We start from the raw sequence: 19,430 nt of genomic DNA, 5'->3' as shown, positions 1-19,430 counted from the left end.
CTGTTACGATCGTTGTCGAGACTAATAACCTTTTAAAAGAAGAGGATCCCCAAGATGCCAATGAAACGCACTGCATAATGTCAGAGGTCGGTTCTTTACCCAGAGAGTAGTGGGGGCATGGAATGCACTGCCTGTGGAAGTAGTTGAGTCGGAAACATTAGGGACCTTCAAGTGGCTATTGGTTAGGTACATGGATTACGGTTGAATGATGGGGTGCAGATTAATTTGTTCTTAATCTAGGACAAAAAAGTTCAGCACAACATCGTGGGCTGAAGGGCCTGTTCTGTGCTGTATTTTTCTATGTTCTATGTTCTGTAAGAAGCAGGAGTGAGGCCACTCGGCCCTCAGAGTCTGCTCCGCCATTCTATGGATCCTACGCCCCGGCAGCCGGTCAATGGGCACCCCCATTGTGGGCGCCCATGCTGTCGGGAATTCTGCAGGCATGAGTGCGCTCCCGGAGAAACGGAGATTCCTGCTTATCCCGTTCCTCCTCATCTCCATCGTAAATGGGTGACCCCCCTTGTTTTTAAACATTGTTCCCTGGAAATAATTGAAGGACAAAATTGCTGTAACAAACAAACTAAAGTAAACGTGTCAAATGTTAATTGGTATTTCGAACAAAAGAAAAAGGCAAGTTTTGCTTCAACTAAATAATGTAACCAAAATATGCCTCAGGAAGTGATTTTACTCTAAGCTACACTTCTGCCAGATTTCTCTCTCCCTTCTGGTACCGTACTCTGAAAAGACGGTGGCGCCATGGACCTTTGTGTTGATCCATGGTTATGCTTGATAAGGTGCTAACCCATGGTACTTGCCGGTGTCGTCTAAAGATGGTTGGCCAAGAATCTCTTCCATTCTGCCATGGTGCATGTTGGAAAGATTTGCAAGTTGTTACTCAACCTGTTTGCCCGTGTTATGAGGCACCTGGGATGGGACACCAAATCCTGGGATGGGAACACGGTCCATTCACCACAACACTTCCCTTCTCACAGTTATGTAGCATTAAAGGGGCAGTCTCGTGGTAAAACCTAGCCCTCCAGGTTTACCCCTTCCCACCAGGTCAGGACAAAACATCCAGTTGACTTATTTCAACAATCGTTCCATTCCATCGGAGTTTTCCAGACCCGATACACACCAGCAAGGAACCACCTCGATGAACCTCCCTCTCCTTCAGCTCACAACAGTGCTGACCATCCAGAATTCCACAGGCTCCTGGATCTCACTCCACTCTGCCGAGACTGTTTTTCCCACAGAGTTTTCCTGCTGCTCCCCATCATATTCCCACACAACAAAGAAGACACAAAAGTTCCAATTCTCTTCTCCCATCTTCTGGGCAGCAACCTTTTCTCTGTTCTGTGAGCTTCTGATGTGGAGATGCCGGTGTTGGACTGGGGTGAGCACAGTGAGAAGTCTGACAACAGCAGGTTAAAGTCCAACAGGTTTGTTTCAAACACTAGCTTTTGGAGCACTGCTCCTTCCTCAGGTGAAGGAAGAGATAAGTTCCAGAAACATATATATAGACAATGTCAAAGATGCAAGACCATACTTTGAATGCGAGTCTTTGCAGGTAATTAAGCCTTTACTGGTCCAGATGGTGCGACTGGAGAGAGGGGTAACCCCAGGTTAAAGAGGTGTGAATTGCCTCAAGCCAGGACAGTTGGTAGGATTTCGCAAGCCCAGGGCAGATGGTGGGGGTGTGAATGTAATGCGATATGAATCCCAGGTCCCGGTTGAGGCCGCACTCATGTGTGCGGAACTTGGCTATAAGTTTCTGCTCGGCGATTCTGTGTTGTCACGCGTCCTGAAGGCCGCCTTGGAGAACGCTTACCCGGAGATCAGAGTCTGAATGCCCTTGACTGCTGAAGTGTTCTCCAACTGGAAGGGAACATTCCTGCCTGGCAATTGTCGCATGATATCCGTTCATCCATTGTCGCAGCGTCTGCATGGTCTTGCCAATGTACCACGCTTCGGGACATCCTTTCCTGCAGCGAATGAGGTAGACAACGATGGCCGAGTCGCACGAGTATGTGCCGCGTACCTGGTGGGTGGTGTTTCCACGTGTAATGGTGGTATCCATGTCGGTGATCTGGCACGTCTTGCAGAGATTGCCATGGCAGGGTTGTGTGGTGTTGTGGTCGCTGTTCTGAAGGCTGGGTAGTTTGCTGCAAACAATGGTTTGTTTGAGGTTGCGCGGTTGGTTGAAGGCAAGTAGTGGGGGTGTGGGGATGACCTTGGCAAGATGTTCGTCTTCATCGATGAAGTGTTGAAGGCTGCGAAGAAGATGTCGTAGTTTCTCTGCTCCGGGAAAGTACTGGACGACGAAGGGTACTCTGTCAGTGGTGTCCCGTGTTTGTCTTCTGAGGAGGTCGGTGCGGTTTTTTGCTGTGGTGCGTTGGAACTGTCGATCGATGAGTCAAGCACCATATCACGTTCTTATGTCTTTCAGCATCTGTCGATGTCTGTTACGTTCCTCCTCGTCTGAGCAGATCCTGTGTATACGGAGGGCTTGTCCATAGGGGATGGCTTCTTTAATGTGTTTAGGGTGGAAGCTGGAGAAGTGGGGCATTGTGAGGTTATCCGTGGGCTTGCGGTGAAGCAAAGTGCTGAGGTGACCGTCCTTGATGGAGATGAGTGTGTCCAAGAATGGAACCGATTCTGGAGAGTAATCCATGGTGAGTCGGATAGTGCGATGGAACTTTAGTATTTTATACACTTCGATATGATCCCGTCTCATCCTTCTAAACTCCAGCGAGTATGAGCCCAAACTGTTCAATCTCTCCTCATACGTCACCCTTTCATCCCCGGAATCAATCTGGTGAACCTCCTCTGAACTGCCTCCAATGCCACCACATCCTTCCTCAAATAAGGAGACCAAAACTGGACACAATCCTCCAGATGTGGTCTCACCAACACCCTTTACAATTGCAACAACACTTCTGTACTTTTATACTCCAGTCCCTTTGCAATAAACACTAACGTTCCATTTGCCTTTTTAATGAGCTCTGTGGTTTGGGGCAATTGATGACCTCAATGTCACTTATATTACTCGTGATGTTAAATGATCAAACTGATTGCTTTTGAGTGTAATTGATGTCAAATGAGTGCTGTTGAATGCAAATGATGTCAACATTCGCAGGTGGGGTTGTGAAGCAGTTTGGGATGTTTTATTATGAAAAAGGTACACGTGTTTATTATTTACATTTCCAAATCTGCCTTGTTACTTTTGTACTTGAATCCACAGAATCATTGGACTTCAATCCAAATTAATTATTGCGATTGATGTGGCCAAAGGCATGGAATATCTTCACAACTTGACTCAACCAATCATACACCGAGACCTCAATAGGTACGTTAGCCTGGGCCTCTGGGATTGGGGAAGAAACCAATGTCAGCAGTTAAGTTGCTTCATTCATTCGTTCAACTCAATTTTCAAAGCTCAAAATGCTTCACTCAGCCCATTATTCATTAATGCCAGGCAACATTAATGTGGAACATGTATAATCAGCAAATCGTTTTCAATAGAGATAAATGTGAGGGGGTTCATTATTCCAGGAGAAACGAGGAGACCACAAACTACCTGCAAACTAAGAACCTAATTATGGTCGAGGATTAGAAAGATCAAAGGGTACAGATACATACATCACTAAAAGTGGTGACCCAGGTTAATAAGGACATTAAACAAACCAAATAGCAGAATTCATTTCTAGAGGAATAGAATTGTTAAACTTGTCCAGAATCTTTGCTACACCACACTTGGAGCACTGGGAATAGTTCAGCTGTCTATCTAAAAAAGAAGGTTTAGAGGCACGAGGGAAGGTAGACAGGAGTTTTTCAGGGATTTCTAAGGATGAAGTCAGAACTCTAAGGATGACATCAGAACTGGCAGCAGCGCACCCCTCCCCGATGAACTCGATGCATTTTATGCTCGGTTCGAGCAGGTAACCAACAATCCGCTGTCGAGTGCCCCAACAGCCCATAATTCACCCATACCCACCATTACAGCTTCCGAAGTCAGATCGGCCTTCCTGAAAGTGAACCCACGGAAGGCGATGGGCCCGGACGGGATCCCTGGTCGTGCACTCAGAGCCTGCGCAGACCAGCTGGCAGAGGTATTCACAGACATCTTTAACCTATCCCTACTCCACTCCGAGGTCCCAACCTGCTTCAAGAGGACCACCATCATACCGGTACCAAAGAAGAACCAGGCAACGTGCCTCAATGACTACCGCCCGGTGGCCCTGACGTCAGTTGTAATGAAGTGCTTCGAGAGGTTGATCATGAAGCGCATCACCTCCATACTCCCAGAACGCCTTGACCCACTTCAATTCGCATACCGTTGCAACCGGTCCACATTAGACACCATTTCCCTGGCCCTACACTCATCCCTAGAGCATCTCGAAAACAAGGACTCCTACATCAGACTCCTATTTATTGACTACAGCTCTGCCTTCAACACCATAATCCCAGCCAAGCTCATATCAAAGCTCCAAAACCTAGGACTTGGCTCCCCACTCTGCAAATGGATCCTCGATTTTCTGACCAACAGACCACAGTCAGTAAGAATGAACACCAACACCTCCTCCACAATAGTCCTCAATACCGGGGCCTCGCAAGGCTGCGTACTTAGCCCCCTACTATACTCCCTGTACACACACGACTGCGTGGCAAAACTTAGTTCCAACTCCATCTATAAGTTTGCTGATGATACGACCATAGTGGGCCGGATCTCGAATAACTTTTCACTGTACCCTGGTACACGTGACAATAAACAAATCCAATCCAATCCAACTGAGAAGTTATACCTATCAAGAAATTCTGACCTCCAGAAAAGAGAATAGTGAGGGGTTTGATCAGGTAGATGTAGGGAAGATATTTTCATTTCTGGGGTATTATGAGATCCAACGTACCTTCTTGTGGGGCGGAGGGTGAGAACTCCAAGACCCAATGAACATCAGAGGCATTTTGATGTGTGAACTGAGAGCGGGATGTACATACGCGAGACACCATTTGAAGTTCTTCGTGATGACGACACCGGCCAAGTGTGTCTGTCCAAAATGAAAGCGGCATGAAAAACCGAGCGATGTGATCCAGGAGCGGGCACATAATCGAAAAGAGCCCAAGACTGGAGACAGGGAGGGGCCCCAGTTAAGAAGAAAGAGGAGCAAAGGGAGAGTTGCTCCAAGCAGAAGATGGACTGGGATTCGCAGACCTGACCTGAAGAGCTTTCAGGAGAAACTTTGACAAATGAAGCGGGCTCAGGAGAAGCCCTGGTGATCGAAGGAGGAAGCAGAAGGTTGGTGGCTCCACACTGCAGGCCTTTGGGGTGAAGATGCCTCTCTGGAGAAATCCTAACGAACTGAGTATGAACGAAGAGCTGAAGTTGTGATTGTGAGTTGTTGCTGGAGTTCAGATTCGGGAATCCAGGGGATTGGAATCTCGGGAGAAGTGATAGAAACCCTGTGAGATGAGCTGATGTCGAGGCCAACTGAGCTGGGGCAACGTTTGGTGTGAATTCCTAGGTGAGATCATTGAAGGTAAAGTCTAGAATCTCCCGTGAGAGAGACGGTCTTTCAACCTTGACTCTTGAATTTTTTTCACCCCTGAGTGGGTTATAAAGAAATGTATCGAATCTGCCTTGGTCACAGCAGTCATTTATTGTGCAGTGTGGTCTGGCCAGCTGCAGTTTGCCTGTTAATCCACATCTACCTCAATATTAACCTTGAATTTCAGAGTATAAGAGAGATATTGGGCAGGATTGCCCAATAATGGGGCTATGTCCCCATTCCAGCATCAAATGGGGTTGGTTTAGCTCACTGGGCTAAATCGCTGGCTTTTAAAGCAGACCAAGGCAGGCCAGCAGCACGGTTCAATTCCCGTACCAGCCTCCCTGAACAGGCACCGGAATGTGGCGACTAGGGGCTTTTCACAGTAACTTCATTGAAGCCTACTCGCGATAATAAGCGATTTTCATTTTATTTCATTTCAAAAGGCAGGCGTTTCACTCTGGACTTTCCGGAAGAAAGTTCAGAGTGATTCTGCTACCTGAAGGGGGCTAGCGGGGCCCCGGAGTGCTCCTCGCATGATTCTTCATCAGAATGGAAGACAGATAGAAACTCAATAAATTCTGTAGTTGGAGAGAGGGGTGGAGGAGGAGTGGAAGAATCGAAGGTCAGGGAAGGAGACATTGATAAAGATGTCATGGACACAAGACATTAACGGTGACATTAATGACTAAAGAAGTGATAATAGTGGCATAATGGTAAGGTAGCAGAATGTGTTAATAGCAGAACAAAGGGCAATGCTCAACAAAACTAAAGAACAAGTGACATGTGGCCCTGGGGAGGAGGGGGCCCGCATTGGGACCAACCAAGGAGACAAGAGGGGTTAAGATGGAGGTGAAAGTTCACAGTCTAAAGTTGTTGAACTCGATGTTAAGTCCGGAAGGCTGAAACGTGCCTGATCGGAAGATGAGGTTCTGCTCCTTAAGCCTGCAATGGGCTTCACTGGAACATTGCAGCAGGCTGAGGAGGGACATCTCCTCCCGCTAACAGGATGCTGAGGTGAAATGGCAAAAGGAGAGGGAGGTTGGGGTCATGCTGCCCAGAGATTTAAAAAGATTGAAGAAAACCATGAGAGCCGAGAGTCTAAATTCTTTTCTAAATTGCTTTCAGATTAAAGGTAAAAAGGAAAAATATTTTACAGATTACAAAAACTAAGAATCAGCTGGAAATATGAAAAAAATTGAATTAAAAACGAATTAAATGAATTAGAGATGCAGGGCCAGGTGATGTGTTGTACCTGCATGATGTGGGAACTGGTGGACCCTATTGTGGACCATAGTGTAGTAAGTGTTGGTTGCTCGAGGAACTTCGGCTCCGAGTTGATGAGGAAGAAAGTTTATAAGAGGGGAAAAAAGATCCATGACTAAGCAAGGAAGTTAAAGATAACATAAAGACAAAAACTAAGGTGTGCCATTTTGTAAAGGCCAGTGGCTGACTGGAAGAGTAACAATCTTTTAAAGATCAGGTAATAAAAAGGGAAAAGGGAAATTTTGAAAGGAAATTAGCGCAAAATATAAAAAAGAATGACAAAAGTTTCTATAAGTATATAAAAGGGAAGAGAGTAGCTAAAGTGAATGTTGGTCCCTTGGCGGATGAGACTGGGGAATTAATACTGGGGGAGGTAATAGAAAGGGGGGAACTTAGAGCAATTATCATCGATAGGGAAACAGTACTCAACAAACTATTGGGATTGAAGACGGACAAGTCCACAGAGCCTGATGGCCCACATCCTAGGGTGTGAAAGGAAGTGGCAGTGAAGATAATGGATCCATTGGTTATAATTTTCCAAAATTCCCTGGACACGGGAAAGGTTCCAGTGGATTGGAAAAATGCTAATAAAACATCTTATTCAAAAGGGGGTGGGGGAGGAAGAATGTGGGAAATTACAGACCAGTTAGTTTAACATCTGTTGTTGGAAAATTGTTAGAATCAATTATCAAATATGTAATATCAGGACATTTGGAAAGTCAAAACACTTTCCATCAGAGTCAGCATGGTTTTATGAAGGGCAAATCATATTTATAAAACCATAAGACCATAAGATATAGCAGCAGAATTAGGCCACTCGGCCCATCAAGCCTGCTCCGCCATTCAATCATGGCTGATATTTTTCTCATCCCCATTCTCCTGCTTTTTCTCCATAACCCCTGATCCCCTTATTAATCATGAACCTATCTATCTCTGACTTAAAGACACGGTGAATTGGTCTCCACAGCCTTCTGCGGCAAAGAGTTCCACAGATTCACCACCCTCTGGCTGAACAAATTCCTCTTCATCTCTGATTTAAAGGATCATCCCTTTAACCTGAGATTGTGTCCTCTGGTTCTAGTTTTTCTACAAGTGGAAACATCCTTTCCACGTCCACTCTATACAGGCCTCACAGTATCCTGTAAGTTTCAACCCCAGCCTCCCGGATTGCCTTGATCCACTACAGTTCGCCTACCATTGCAACAGGTCCACAGCAGACGCCATCTCCATGGCCCTGCACTCTACCCTGGAACACCTAGAGAACAAAGACGCCTATGTCAGACTCCTATTTATCGACTACAGCTCAGCCTTCAATACCATCATTCCTACGAAACTCATCTCCAAATTCCGTGGCCTTGGCCTCGGCTCCTCCCTCTGCGACTGGATCCTGAACTTTCTAACCCACAGGCCACAATCAGTAAGGATAGGCAACAACATCTCCTCCACGATCATCTTTAACACCGGTGCCCCACAAGGCTGTGTCCTCAGCCCCCTGCTATACTCCTTATACACCTATGACTGTGTGGCCAAATTCCCCTCCAACTCGATTTTCAAATTTGCTGATGACACCACCGTAGTGGGTTGGATTTCAAACAATGACAATACAGAGTATAGGAATGAGATAGAGAATCTGGTGAACTGGTGCGATGACAATAATCTCTCCCTCAATGTCAACAACGACTTCAGGAAGGGTAGTGGAGAACATGCCCCTGTCTACATCAATGGGAATGAAGTAGAAAAGGTCGAGAGCTTCAAGTTTTTAGGTGTACAGATCACCAACAGCCTGTCTTGGTCCCCCCATGCCGACACTATAGTTAAGAAAGCCCACCAACGACTCTACTTTCTCAGAAGACTAAGGAAATTTGGCACGTCAGCTATGACCCTCACCAACTTCTACAGATGCACCACAGAAAGCATTCTTTCTGGTTGTATCACAGCTTGGTATGGAGCCTGCTCTGCCCAAGACTGCAGGAAATTACAAAAGGTCATGAATGTAGCCCAGTCCATCACACAAACCAGCCTCCCATCCATTGACTCTATCTATAATTCCCGCTGCCTCAGAAAGGCATCCAGCATAATTAAGGACCCCACGCACCCCGGACATACTCTCTTCCACCTTCTTCAATCAGGAAAAATATACCAAAGTTTGAAGTCACGTACCAACCGACTCAAGAACAGCTTCTTCCCTACTGCCATCAGACTTTTGAATGGACCTACCTCGTACTAAGTTGATCTTTTCTCTACACCTTGCTATAATTGTAGCATTATATTCTGCAGTCTCTCCTTCCTTCCCTATGTACGTTATGCATTGTTTGTACAGCATGCAAGAAATAATACTTTTCACTGTATAATACATGTAACAATAATAAATCAAATCAAATCAAAGTTTCAATAAGATCCCCCCTCATCCTTCTAAACTCCAATGAGTACAGACCCAGAGTCCTCAACCGTTCCTCGTACGACAAGTTCTTCATTCCAGGGATCACTCTTGTGAACCTCCTCTGGACCCTTTCCAAGGCCAGCACATCCTTCCTTAGATACGGGGCCCAATACTGCTCACAATACTCCAAATGGGGTCTGACCAGAGCCTCATACAGCCTGAGAAGTACATCCCCGGTCTTGTATTCTAGCCCTCTCAACATGAATGCTAACATTGCATTTGCCTTCCTAACTGCGGACTGAACGTTAACCTTAAGAGAACCTTGAATATGGACTCCCAAGTCCCTTTGTGCTTCTGATTTCCTGAGCATTTCCCCATTTAGAAATTAGTCTATGCCTAAATTCCTCCTTTCAAAGTGCACAACCTCACTTTTTCACATTGTATTCCATCTGCCACTCCATTGTCCACTCTCCTAGCCTGTCCAAGTCCTTCTGCAACCCCCTTGCTTCCTTAATACTACCTGTCCTCTGCAGATCATCTATCATCTACAAACTTAGCAACAGTGCCTTCAGTTCCTTCTTCCAGATCATTAATGTATATTTTGATCCCAGCATTAGTGTCGTGGAAATCATAATAAAGACAAATTCCTCGAGGTTCAATTTAAGGAAATTTCTTGACACAAACATTTGTGGAGAGAGAACTGCACCAGCTGCAAAAAGCTAATTCACTGCTCTCTCACTTATGAGTCGAAAACCATTAAATTTATAGTGTTAAATAAACAACTTTGAAGAGATAAAGCTTGGGAACATACGCAAGAGGAAATATGAATGTTTTGCCCTTGAATTAAAAACAATTCGAGTACGCATTTTGTTGTCCTTCGGAAGAACAACTTATCATAATAAGGCCAGTACAACATAGTTTACATTACCTGACCTACTTAATTTTGTTGAAAAGCAGTGTTAAAATATAGTCAATATTCCCAGCATGCTTCTAAATTGGTAACTAATTAACTTCCCTTCCACAATTAGAATTTGACTAATTTGCTAGAGTTCTTCGAAGATGTAACAAGCAAAGCGGATAATGGGGATCCTGTAGATGTAGTGCGGAATTTACTCATTGTTAACGCTGGTGTAATATTCCAGTCCCCCCCATGGTGCAGTAAATCCCTCCTGCAGAATATCTGGACTTCCAGAAGGCGTTTGATAAGGTGCTGCGCAGAAGGTTAATTCATAAAGTGAGATCACATGGGATTAGGGGTAATTTATTAGCTTGGATAGAAGACTGGCTGACGGACAGAGGGCAGAGAGTCTGGATGGCAAGATGTAATTAGCGAGGTGCCACAGGGTTTGGTCCTCGGGCGCCAACTATTTACAATATACATCTGGCTTGTAATGCAGAACAAGGCCAGCAGCACGGGTTCAATTCCCGTACCGGCCTCCCCGAACAGGCGCCGGAATGTGGCGACTAGGAGCTTTTCACTGTAACTTCATTGAAGCCTACTCGTGACAATAAGCGATTATTATTATTATTATTATTATTATTAATGACCATGATATAGGGACAGAAGATTCTATAGCCAGATTTGCAAATGACACTAAAAGATGATAAGATGCAATGTGGAAATAAGAACTTTACAAATGGATTAAGATAGGTTACGTGAGTGGACCAAAATGTGGCAGACAGGGTTTAACGTGGATAAGTGTGAGGTCATCCATTCTGGTCAGAAAAATGGAAAGGCAACAAATGATCTAAATGGAGTGAAACCAGAGTGCTTTGCTGCAAACTTAGTCTAGTTTAAAGAAAATGTTATTAGTCCCTCGCTGGATGTTCCCAAAATCCCGAGGGCCTGATCCAGGATTATGCCAGGAGGGGCCAGAGTTGGGAGTTGAAAGGTTATATATATCAGATTGAAAATTCTTGCTCAGCAACCTAAACAGAAAATAATGGATTTTATTTGCCTTCTCCAACAGCCATAATATCCTGCTGTATGAAGATGGCCATGCAGTGGTCGCTGATTTTGGAGGTTTGAATTTTGAACTTGGCTGATGTATTGTGTTTCTTGAACTTCACTGAATTAAGTGGTGATTGTTCAACCCGGAAGTTAAACATGAAAAATACCCAATTTCTGCACATTTTTCCGATATCAAGTTACGCCCAAATGTCCTCCAAATCGCAGTAGAATGCGTCCTAACACAGGCTTTAGTCAACGTAAACAATGGGAGCCGAGCCCACAGTCCGGGATCATAAACAGAAAAGATCACAGCGTCATTGACTCATTGCATCATAGGAATGCAGCATTCACCAGCACAGAAGGAGGCCATTCGACCCATCAGTTCTGTGTCAGCTCATTGAAAGAGCTGTCGGTGGAAAAGGTTTGCCTCGATCTACTCGATCAAACCCTTCATGATTTTGATCACCTCTATTAAATCTCCCCTTGACCTTCTCTGCCTCAAGGAGAAACATCCCACCTCCTCCAGCCCCTCCACATTAACTGGATTCCCTCACCTCTGGAAGCATTCTGGTATATTTCTTCTTTCAATGTTAAACTTGAAGTTTCAATTCATTTGGCCAGGTATGGCAGATGGATATAAAAGCTTAAAGAGAATTGGGCATTTTCCATTCACACCCCAGATGAGGTGATCTATAAGCCACGTGTGTATGTAGACATGAATGAGGAAGCTCCAAATGCAATGTATAAAACATTTGTAATCAATAAGCACTTATCTCTGTTTACCGTTGTTTCATTATTAAATTTATGAATTTCCATGTATAGCAAGCCTGCAGCTGAGAGACTTATTCTATTTTCAGAATCCAGATTTCTTCTGTCAATGGACGAAGACAACATGACGAAGCAGCCAGGGGTAGGTGGCAAGTCTTTACCTTATCCCTCCTGTCGTAGTATGGATTCTTTAGATGTCTCAATGATGAGATCTAGAGACTTGTACATTTAAACTGTTTAGTGTTAATCTTCAATTCTCAGGTTTACACATCTCAGGTTTCTGTCATGCATGGTGCTATTTTTCCATGCACGCTGCCTCCAGAGTGTTTTCTTGCTGAGTCTCTTACCATGTGACTCTAAACATCATACCATGCGCGGCAATATTCCACACACCAGTTGAGCCCATACTTGCTGAGCACCTTTACATTACAGTGGCATACAGGCAGATAATATAACGCCTTCCTATCTCTGTAAACTCCTCCGGCCCCTAGAACCCTCCCCATTGCGATAACCTCCTCCAGTCCTTGGAAACCTCCCTACCTTAATAACCTCCTCCAGTTCCTAGAACCCTCCCTATCTTTGGAACGTGCTGCATCCCTTGTACCCCTCCCTATCTCTGTAACCTCATCAACCTCCCACACCCCTCTCTATCTCTGATAACCCCTCCAGTCCCTACAATCCTATGAGGCCTTTGAATTCCTCTAATTCTGCTCTTTGTTCACCTTTCGAGGCGGCAGCACTGGTTACTTAAACGTAAAGGTTTTTTTTATTTGTTCATGAGGTGTGGCCGTCTCTGGCTGGGCCAGCGTTTTTGCCCATCCCTGAGGACATTTAACAGTCAACCACATTGCTGTGGGTCTGGAGTCACGTGTTGGCCAGACCGAGTAAGGACGGCAGATTTCCTTCCCGAAGGACATTAGTGAACCAGATGGGATTTTACAACAATTGACAATGGTTTCATGGTCATCATTAGAGTTTTCATTCCAGATTTTTATTGAATTCTAATTCCACCATCTGCCAAGGTGGGATTTGAACCTGGGTCCCCAGAGCATCATCCTGGAGCTCTGAATTATTAGCCCAGTGGCAATACCCCGATGCCACTGCCTTGTGTGCAGGTCAGAGCGTTTCATTGGCCCAACTCACAGCCTAGTTTATGGTTCCCCTTGGAACCATAGAATTCCTACAGCGCAGAGGGAGGCAAATCGGCCCATCGAACCTGCACCCTCTGCACGAGCATCCTATCCCCTGCCCCTATCCCCTGCCCCTATCCCCTGCCCCTATCCCCTGCCCCTATCCCCTGCCCCTATCCCCTGCCCCTATCCCCTGCCCCTATCCCCTGCCCCTATCCCCGTGACTCCACCTAACCTACACATCCTTGGACACAAAGTCACCCAAGGGCGGAATTGAACCTGGGTCCCTGGCGCTGTGAGGCAGCAGTGCTAACCACTGTGTCACCGTGCCACCCTATTGGAGTTGCCAACGATCTGGAATTTTCAGAGATTTAAGACGATTCTCCTGGAAAAAGGCAGGGAGTAAAACCTGAAGGACATGGAATAAAAATCTGTGATCTGAATTTTTCAGATCCAAAGGGTTGGCAGATTACACATTCTCACGGCCATTCCACGCTCGAAGAGCACTGGTTGCCGTTGCAGGAGGGGCTTCCGCTGTCAACTGGGAGGAAGCCCCGCCTTAGAGAGCTGCCTGGCCAATCAGATTGGCTGGAAGCTCTCCAGTCCCTGCAACAATCGAAGCTGCAGCGAAAGGAAGAGGATTTCCATGAGGATGCCTGAGACAAGTCCGGGGCTGGGGGCGGTGGTGGCACGCAGGGGGTGACCAGGGTCTTGGGGGAGGGGCTGAGTCCTGAGGTCACTGGACCTTAAATGTGGGGGGAGGGGGGTTTGCCTGACACTTTCATTTCTTAATTCTAAAAGTATTGGAAATGGGACAATGGTTCTTTGAGTGTGTCAGGATGTGACCTTCAAGCTTTGTTGAGATGCAATTGATTGTCTACTCAGTAGAACCTGCGCTGGATGGCTCCTGAAGTGTTCACACAGAGTACCCGGTACACCATCAAAGCGGATGTCTTCAGTTACGCTCTGTGTCTCTGGGAGCTGCTGACTGGTGAAATCCCCTTTGCCCACCTCAAACCAGGTGAGATACATTGTGAAGAAAGAAGGAAGTTAAGAATGAATGGCTGAAATAAGTCGTTTGGAAGTGTCTTGCCAACATTCAGCCATGGGTTGGTGAGCAGATAATCTGTTTATGGGATCGTGCTGTGCCCAAACTGGTTGCCATGTTGGAAAGGTTCAAAAAGTACATCATTTTGCATAAAGTGCCTTGGGACATCCTGAAGTCGCGAGAGACAATACAGAAATACAAGCTCACCTTTCTTAGCAAATTCATTTATTTCTTATTAAGTTGCCAAATTCTACGTTTCGAGAACATTAAACCGGTGTTTTGATTCATTGGCATTGCTGCTGTTATTTCCCCAGCTGCTGCTGCTGCTGATATGGCGTACCATCATGTCCGACCTCCAATTGGGTACTCGATACCCAAACCCATCTCATCTCTGCTAATAAGTGGATGGAATGCATATCCAATGGTGAGTGATCCAGACGAGCTGATCCATCTCTCACTCTTGTTTGGTATGATGATCAGAGAATCAGAGTGTTGAAGCACCAAAGGACATTCAGCCCACCCTGCCTATACTTGCTCTTTGGTAGGATGACCTGAATTTCCTGCTCTTTCCTGAAAATATTTACCCCCTCAAGTATTTATCCAATTGTCTTTCTGAAAATCACTGCAGAACCTGCTTCCACCTCACTCTCAGGAGGTGCTAAGCTCATGATATGAACATGCTGTGAATTATTCAGCACCACTAAGTTATAATCCCTGCCATTGACTCGAATAAGGTTATGGGGAGATTTAATTGCAGTCTCCAAAATTACTCAGTTAATTACTCAGTGTTTTCGCAGTTAATTCAGAAGAAACACTGTTTCCAGTGACAGGAGGGTACGTGACCAGAGGGACGCAGATTGAAGAGAATCAGTAAAATAATAATAATCTTTATTGCTGTCACAAGTAGGCTTACAATAACGCTGCAATCAGTTACTGTGAAAAGCCCCTAGTCACCACATTCCGGTGCCTGTTCAGGTACACGGAGGGAGAATTCAGAATGTCCAAATTACCTAACAGCACATCTTTCGGGACTTGTGGGAGGAAACCGGAGCACCCGGAGGGAACCCACGTAGACACGGGGAGAACGTGCAGACTCCGCACAGACAGTGACCCAAGCCGGGAATCGAACCTGGGACCCTGAGGCTGTGAAGCAACAATGCTAACCACTGAGCTACCAGAGGGGAGATGAGGAGAATGTTTTTTACCCAGCGAGTTGTTGTGATCTGGAAGGTGCTGTCTGAAAGGGCGGTGGAAGCAGATTCGATCATAACTTTCAAAAGGGAACTGGATAAATACTGGAAAAGGAAACATTTTTCAGGACAAACGAGAAAGAGTAGGGGGACCATGGGACTAATTGCATAGCTCTTTGAAAGAGACAGAATAGGCACAGTGGGCTGAATGGCACCTTAGTCAACTTCTCCTTTACTGTATCATGTGATTATTGATATGATAGATAGTTGTTACAAAATGGACCGCGATTTATTTCTTCTTAAGGATGGTGAAGCATGCTCAACGAGGTAAATGCCTGTTCCGATGTACATATCAGTGTTATGACCCAGTTCGTGACGATTAACGCTTAAAGAAGAAACTAGAACAACCAACAATTAATCGGCAGAAGGTTTCGCATTTTTGAGCAAAAACAAACTTTATGGATATCAAAAAGAATGAAACAAAGTAAGGACTGTTAACGTAACTCTATAGCTTAGAAAGACATGTACAAGGACCCACGAACCCATGACCAGTGACACCTTAACGGGTGATGGCTGAAGGAGAAGAAATCTTGGGCGGCACGATGGCGGAGTGGTTAGCACTGCTACCTCACGGCTCCGAGCACCCGGGTTCGATCCTGGCCCCGGCCGTGTGGAGTTTGCACATTCTCCCCGTGGCCGCGTGGGTATCACCCCCACAACCCAAAGATGTGCAGGGCACATGACCCCTTGATTGGAGAAAAATAATTGGGTACATTCACTTTTGCTGGGGCTAACTCACAATGTCAATCTAATTCTCCAGAATTCAGTTCCCTTGTTCCAGCAATTCTCTAAGATATAAGATTTCAAGGGGGTCCCTCTATTAGCTATTGGCTAAAGGACCCTCCACGACTCTGGATTCCATAGCTCCAGCATGGTCCTCCATTCGACACCTACACTGTGGCTTAAAACATCAGAAAGCGCCGCTGGTTTCCAATAGCCCATTGCTATGATTTCAAACGGCAACCAAGCTCATTTTGCACAGAATTCCAACTGCAGCACGGTTAACTGCCTTTCACTGAGAGGATTACTATAGATTTCTTCCTTTAAGCTTCAAACAAAACGAATCTTCCTGCAGTTTTTCCTTTCACCAACTTTGTCTTATAGGATTACCAGCTCGCAGCCCCAGGCTGCTTCATGAACGATAGATCGAGCATTGACCTTCCGGTGTAGGTCTGCCTTTATCTTTTTACTTCCAAAGGGGTTACAATCATAGAATTTACAGTGCGGAATGAGGCCATTCGGCCCATCGGGTCTGCACCAGCGCTTGGAAAGAGCACCCTACTTAAGCCCACAACTCCACCTTATCCCTGCAACCCAGTAACCCCACCTAACCTTCGTGGACACTAAGGGCAATTTATCACGGCCAATCCACCCAACCTGCACATCTTTGGACTGTGGGAGGAAACCGGAGCACCCGGAGGAAACCCACGCAGACACGGGGAGAACGTGCAGACTCCGCGCGGACAGTCACCCGAGGCTGGAATTGAACCTGGGACCCTGGAGCTGTGAAGCAACAGTGCTAACCACTGTGCCACCGTGCCGCGCACCAGCCTTTTATGGAGCTCACTGTCTAATTTTGTTGATCGCACAGTTATGAATTTCCTTAGGATATTGGATTATGTTAAAAGTGTTATAAATGCAGGCTGTGGTGGGTTATTTTTCTCAATCACCCTCTTACATTCTACTTGAAAGGTATTTGTTGGAAACCCCTTTGAGACATCCTATGGCCGTGAAGGGTATTGTAGAAATTCAAGTCTTTCACATTTGATCTTCGTATGGCCAATTATCTAATCTTCCGACTGATGTTGTTATCGGACCTGCTGCTTGGCCTCTCAGGAATGACCAGCCGGATCTTCCTCCTCTGATTGGCCTCATCGCCCGCTCCATCAAGTGTGGCCATGTTGTGTTTGGGTGGCAGCATGCAGGCCCCGGATTGTGGTTCCACTGTAACCATCCCTTCCCTGAAATTCTCTGAGCTGAAAACAACACCACTGGGGCCTGGCTCTTCACTGCCACCTGCTCCCAGCCATGGCGAGGTGAGTGGGGAATTGACACAATCAACATTCCCGTTCTGACATTTGGACGCGATGTTCCCGCCGTTACTGTGGTCCAGGTTTCTGAGTCCAGTATGGGTAGAGGATGCTGGGAGGAATGGCAGTTTCTCTGTGGGACGCAAGTGCTGGTTTATTGCATTTGCTGGTTTGGCTGCTCCATCCTCTGTCTTCCCATGTGGACCACCTGCACCGCATGTCACAGCCGCGTCTGAAAAGGCTTGGCCAGTTGCAGGATCTGTTTCAGAAGCTGGGGGTGGGGATGATAGTTCAGGGTTTCCCCGAGGTACGTCCTCCACATCTTTCACCTCAACATGCCTGTCACTCTGCGCCATTTCCCTGAAACTCAGTGAACCCCTGTCCTCACATTGCTCTTTGGTTGTTCCTCCATTGTTGCCAGTCTGTTCACTGGGCACTGTTGGCCAGTCCCCATCCCTTTGAATGGCTTGGTTTGGTCCTTGCCATCCTGTGGCCCTGTTCACCAACTCTCCTCTATCAGTTGGTTTCATGGCTCGCCTCAAAGATGGGGCATTCGGTACCTTCATGCCCTCGCTGTCACTACTCAAGGCAGCCTCCTGTAGTTGGAAGGTGAAGGTGGTGGAAGAATTCAGCTCTGCCGGTTCCTCTTTATCTTCATGGTCATCGACAGGGGTCATGGATATGTTCGAACAAGGTGTCTCTGTGGCTGAGGGTAATGATGGTGTAATCTTATGTGTTATGTCCAGTGGAGTAGCTTCATGATTAGATGATTTGTTTGGTGTTTGAAGAGGCCCCATTGACGGGGTAGAATCCTGAGGTCCAGCGGAAACAATACCAAGAGGGAATTCAATGGACATAGGCAATTTGTGGTTTTCACCAACTGGTGTTGGGGACATTGGTGACAAAACTCTTGAAGTTGTTTCTAGATCTGTACACAAACTTCCACTGCATCCTTTGACTCCATCCCTCTTGTCAGGTCTTGTGGAGGGATGGGGTTGACAGAATGCTTTGTTTTGAATTGGCACTGATGGGCATTGTTTCGGTCTCTTTGGTGGGTAAGATTGCTGTAAACTCCCAGTTTTCATTGTGCTTTGACAGGCAGAAGGTTTCCTGGTGGACTTTCCCTGTTTAGCGGTCTCTTTCAATCCTGTCTTCTTTGCCATAATCTGCTTTTTCACCCTGAAGGGCCCCTTGATGCTTTCACCTTCATCCGGGTGAATCTTTTCATATTTAGTGGGATGTAAGATAAATTTCACCATCAATACATTCACTGATGCCGGGTATGGAATCACTCTCCTGGACTTGCTATCTACAGAGGCCAGCTTCAGACCCAATCTCTTCCTGCTCTCATCGCTTCTCTTCCGAGAGGTAAGGGGTCTGAGCAGAGTCTTTTCCTCCACCTGGGATCTTCTCCCCTTCTCCACACTTGCACGAGCCTCTCTTCCTTCTCCGCGTGGTTTTGACCCTGTATCAGGAGATTGTGTTAATTTTGCATCAATAAAACCTGGTAAATCAAACATGACGGCCTTTGGTCTTCGAGTCCTGTCCGCTTCCCAAGTGGCTCCAGAAATTTCAACTTGGTCAATAAAGTGACTGCCCCTGTAGTTTGCCCTGTCCATCATGTGTAACCTTGGTTCCTCCTTCCCATGTGGAGCCTGATTGGCAGTGTCCTTCATCTGCTTTGCAGACACCAGAACATCGCGCTGCAACATTGCACTGGCATTCCCTTTGAAACTTCCGATCAAATGTTCACCTCTCACCTTTGATACGACCTTCTTGTTCATTCGTGTTGGAACTCTGTTGCTATGGCAAAGATGTTGGCGATGGTTGTTACGGTTCCTGGAGATGTCACTGCCTGGTAGCAGGTCAATATTCCGAGTACTGCCTTCTGGGAAGGGGCGATCCCTGATTTCAGAACGTGGTTCCGAGGCTAACTCAACTCTGCCAAGTTGGGATTGGGTGTTGCTGTGAAGTGGATTTGGAAAGTACCGACATTGTGATTTAAATTGAGTGATGGCTTGGCCTTGCCTGACATTCCTTGTTTTTGGTATCCACTTCCAATAT

General features: G+C 46.1%; 1 protein-coding gene across 1 annotated transcript in view; it reads left to right on the top strand.

Annotated features, from left to right (window-relative positions):
- Window positions 1–19,430, top strand: part of tnni3k (TNNI3 interacting kinase) — a 202,386-nt gene that overhangs the window by 66,303 nt on the left and 116,653 nt on the right. The window contains exons 17-21 of the mRNA XM_038793593.1: window positions 3,242–3,346; window positions 11,160–11,212; window positions 11,998–12,050; window positions 13,927–14,059; window positions 14,401–14,510. Coding sequence (XP_038649521.1) covers window positions 3,242–3,346; window positions 11,160–11,212; window positions 11,998–12,050; window positions 13,927–14,059; window positions 14,401–14,510 — 454 coding nt within the window. The remainder of the gene's footprint in view (window positions 1–3,241; window positions 3,347–11,159; window positions 11,213–11,997; window positions 12,051–13,926; window positions 14,060–14,400; window positions 14,511–19,430) is intronic.

This window comes from Scyliorhinus canicula, chromosome 4, assembly GCF_902713615.1.
Source record: "Scyliorhinus canicula chromosome 4, sScyCan1.1, whole genome shotgun sequence".
Lineage (NCBI taxonomy): Eukaryota > Metazoa > Chordata > Chondrichthyes > Carcharhiniformes > Scyliorhinidae > Scyliorhinus > Scyliorhinus canicula.
Note: the sequence above shows the minus strand (reverse complement) of the source record. Positions and strands in the feature narration are given on the sequence as shown.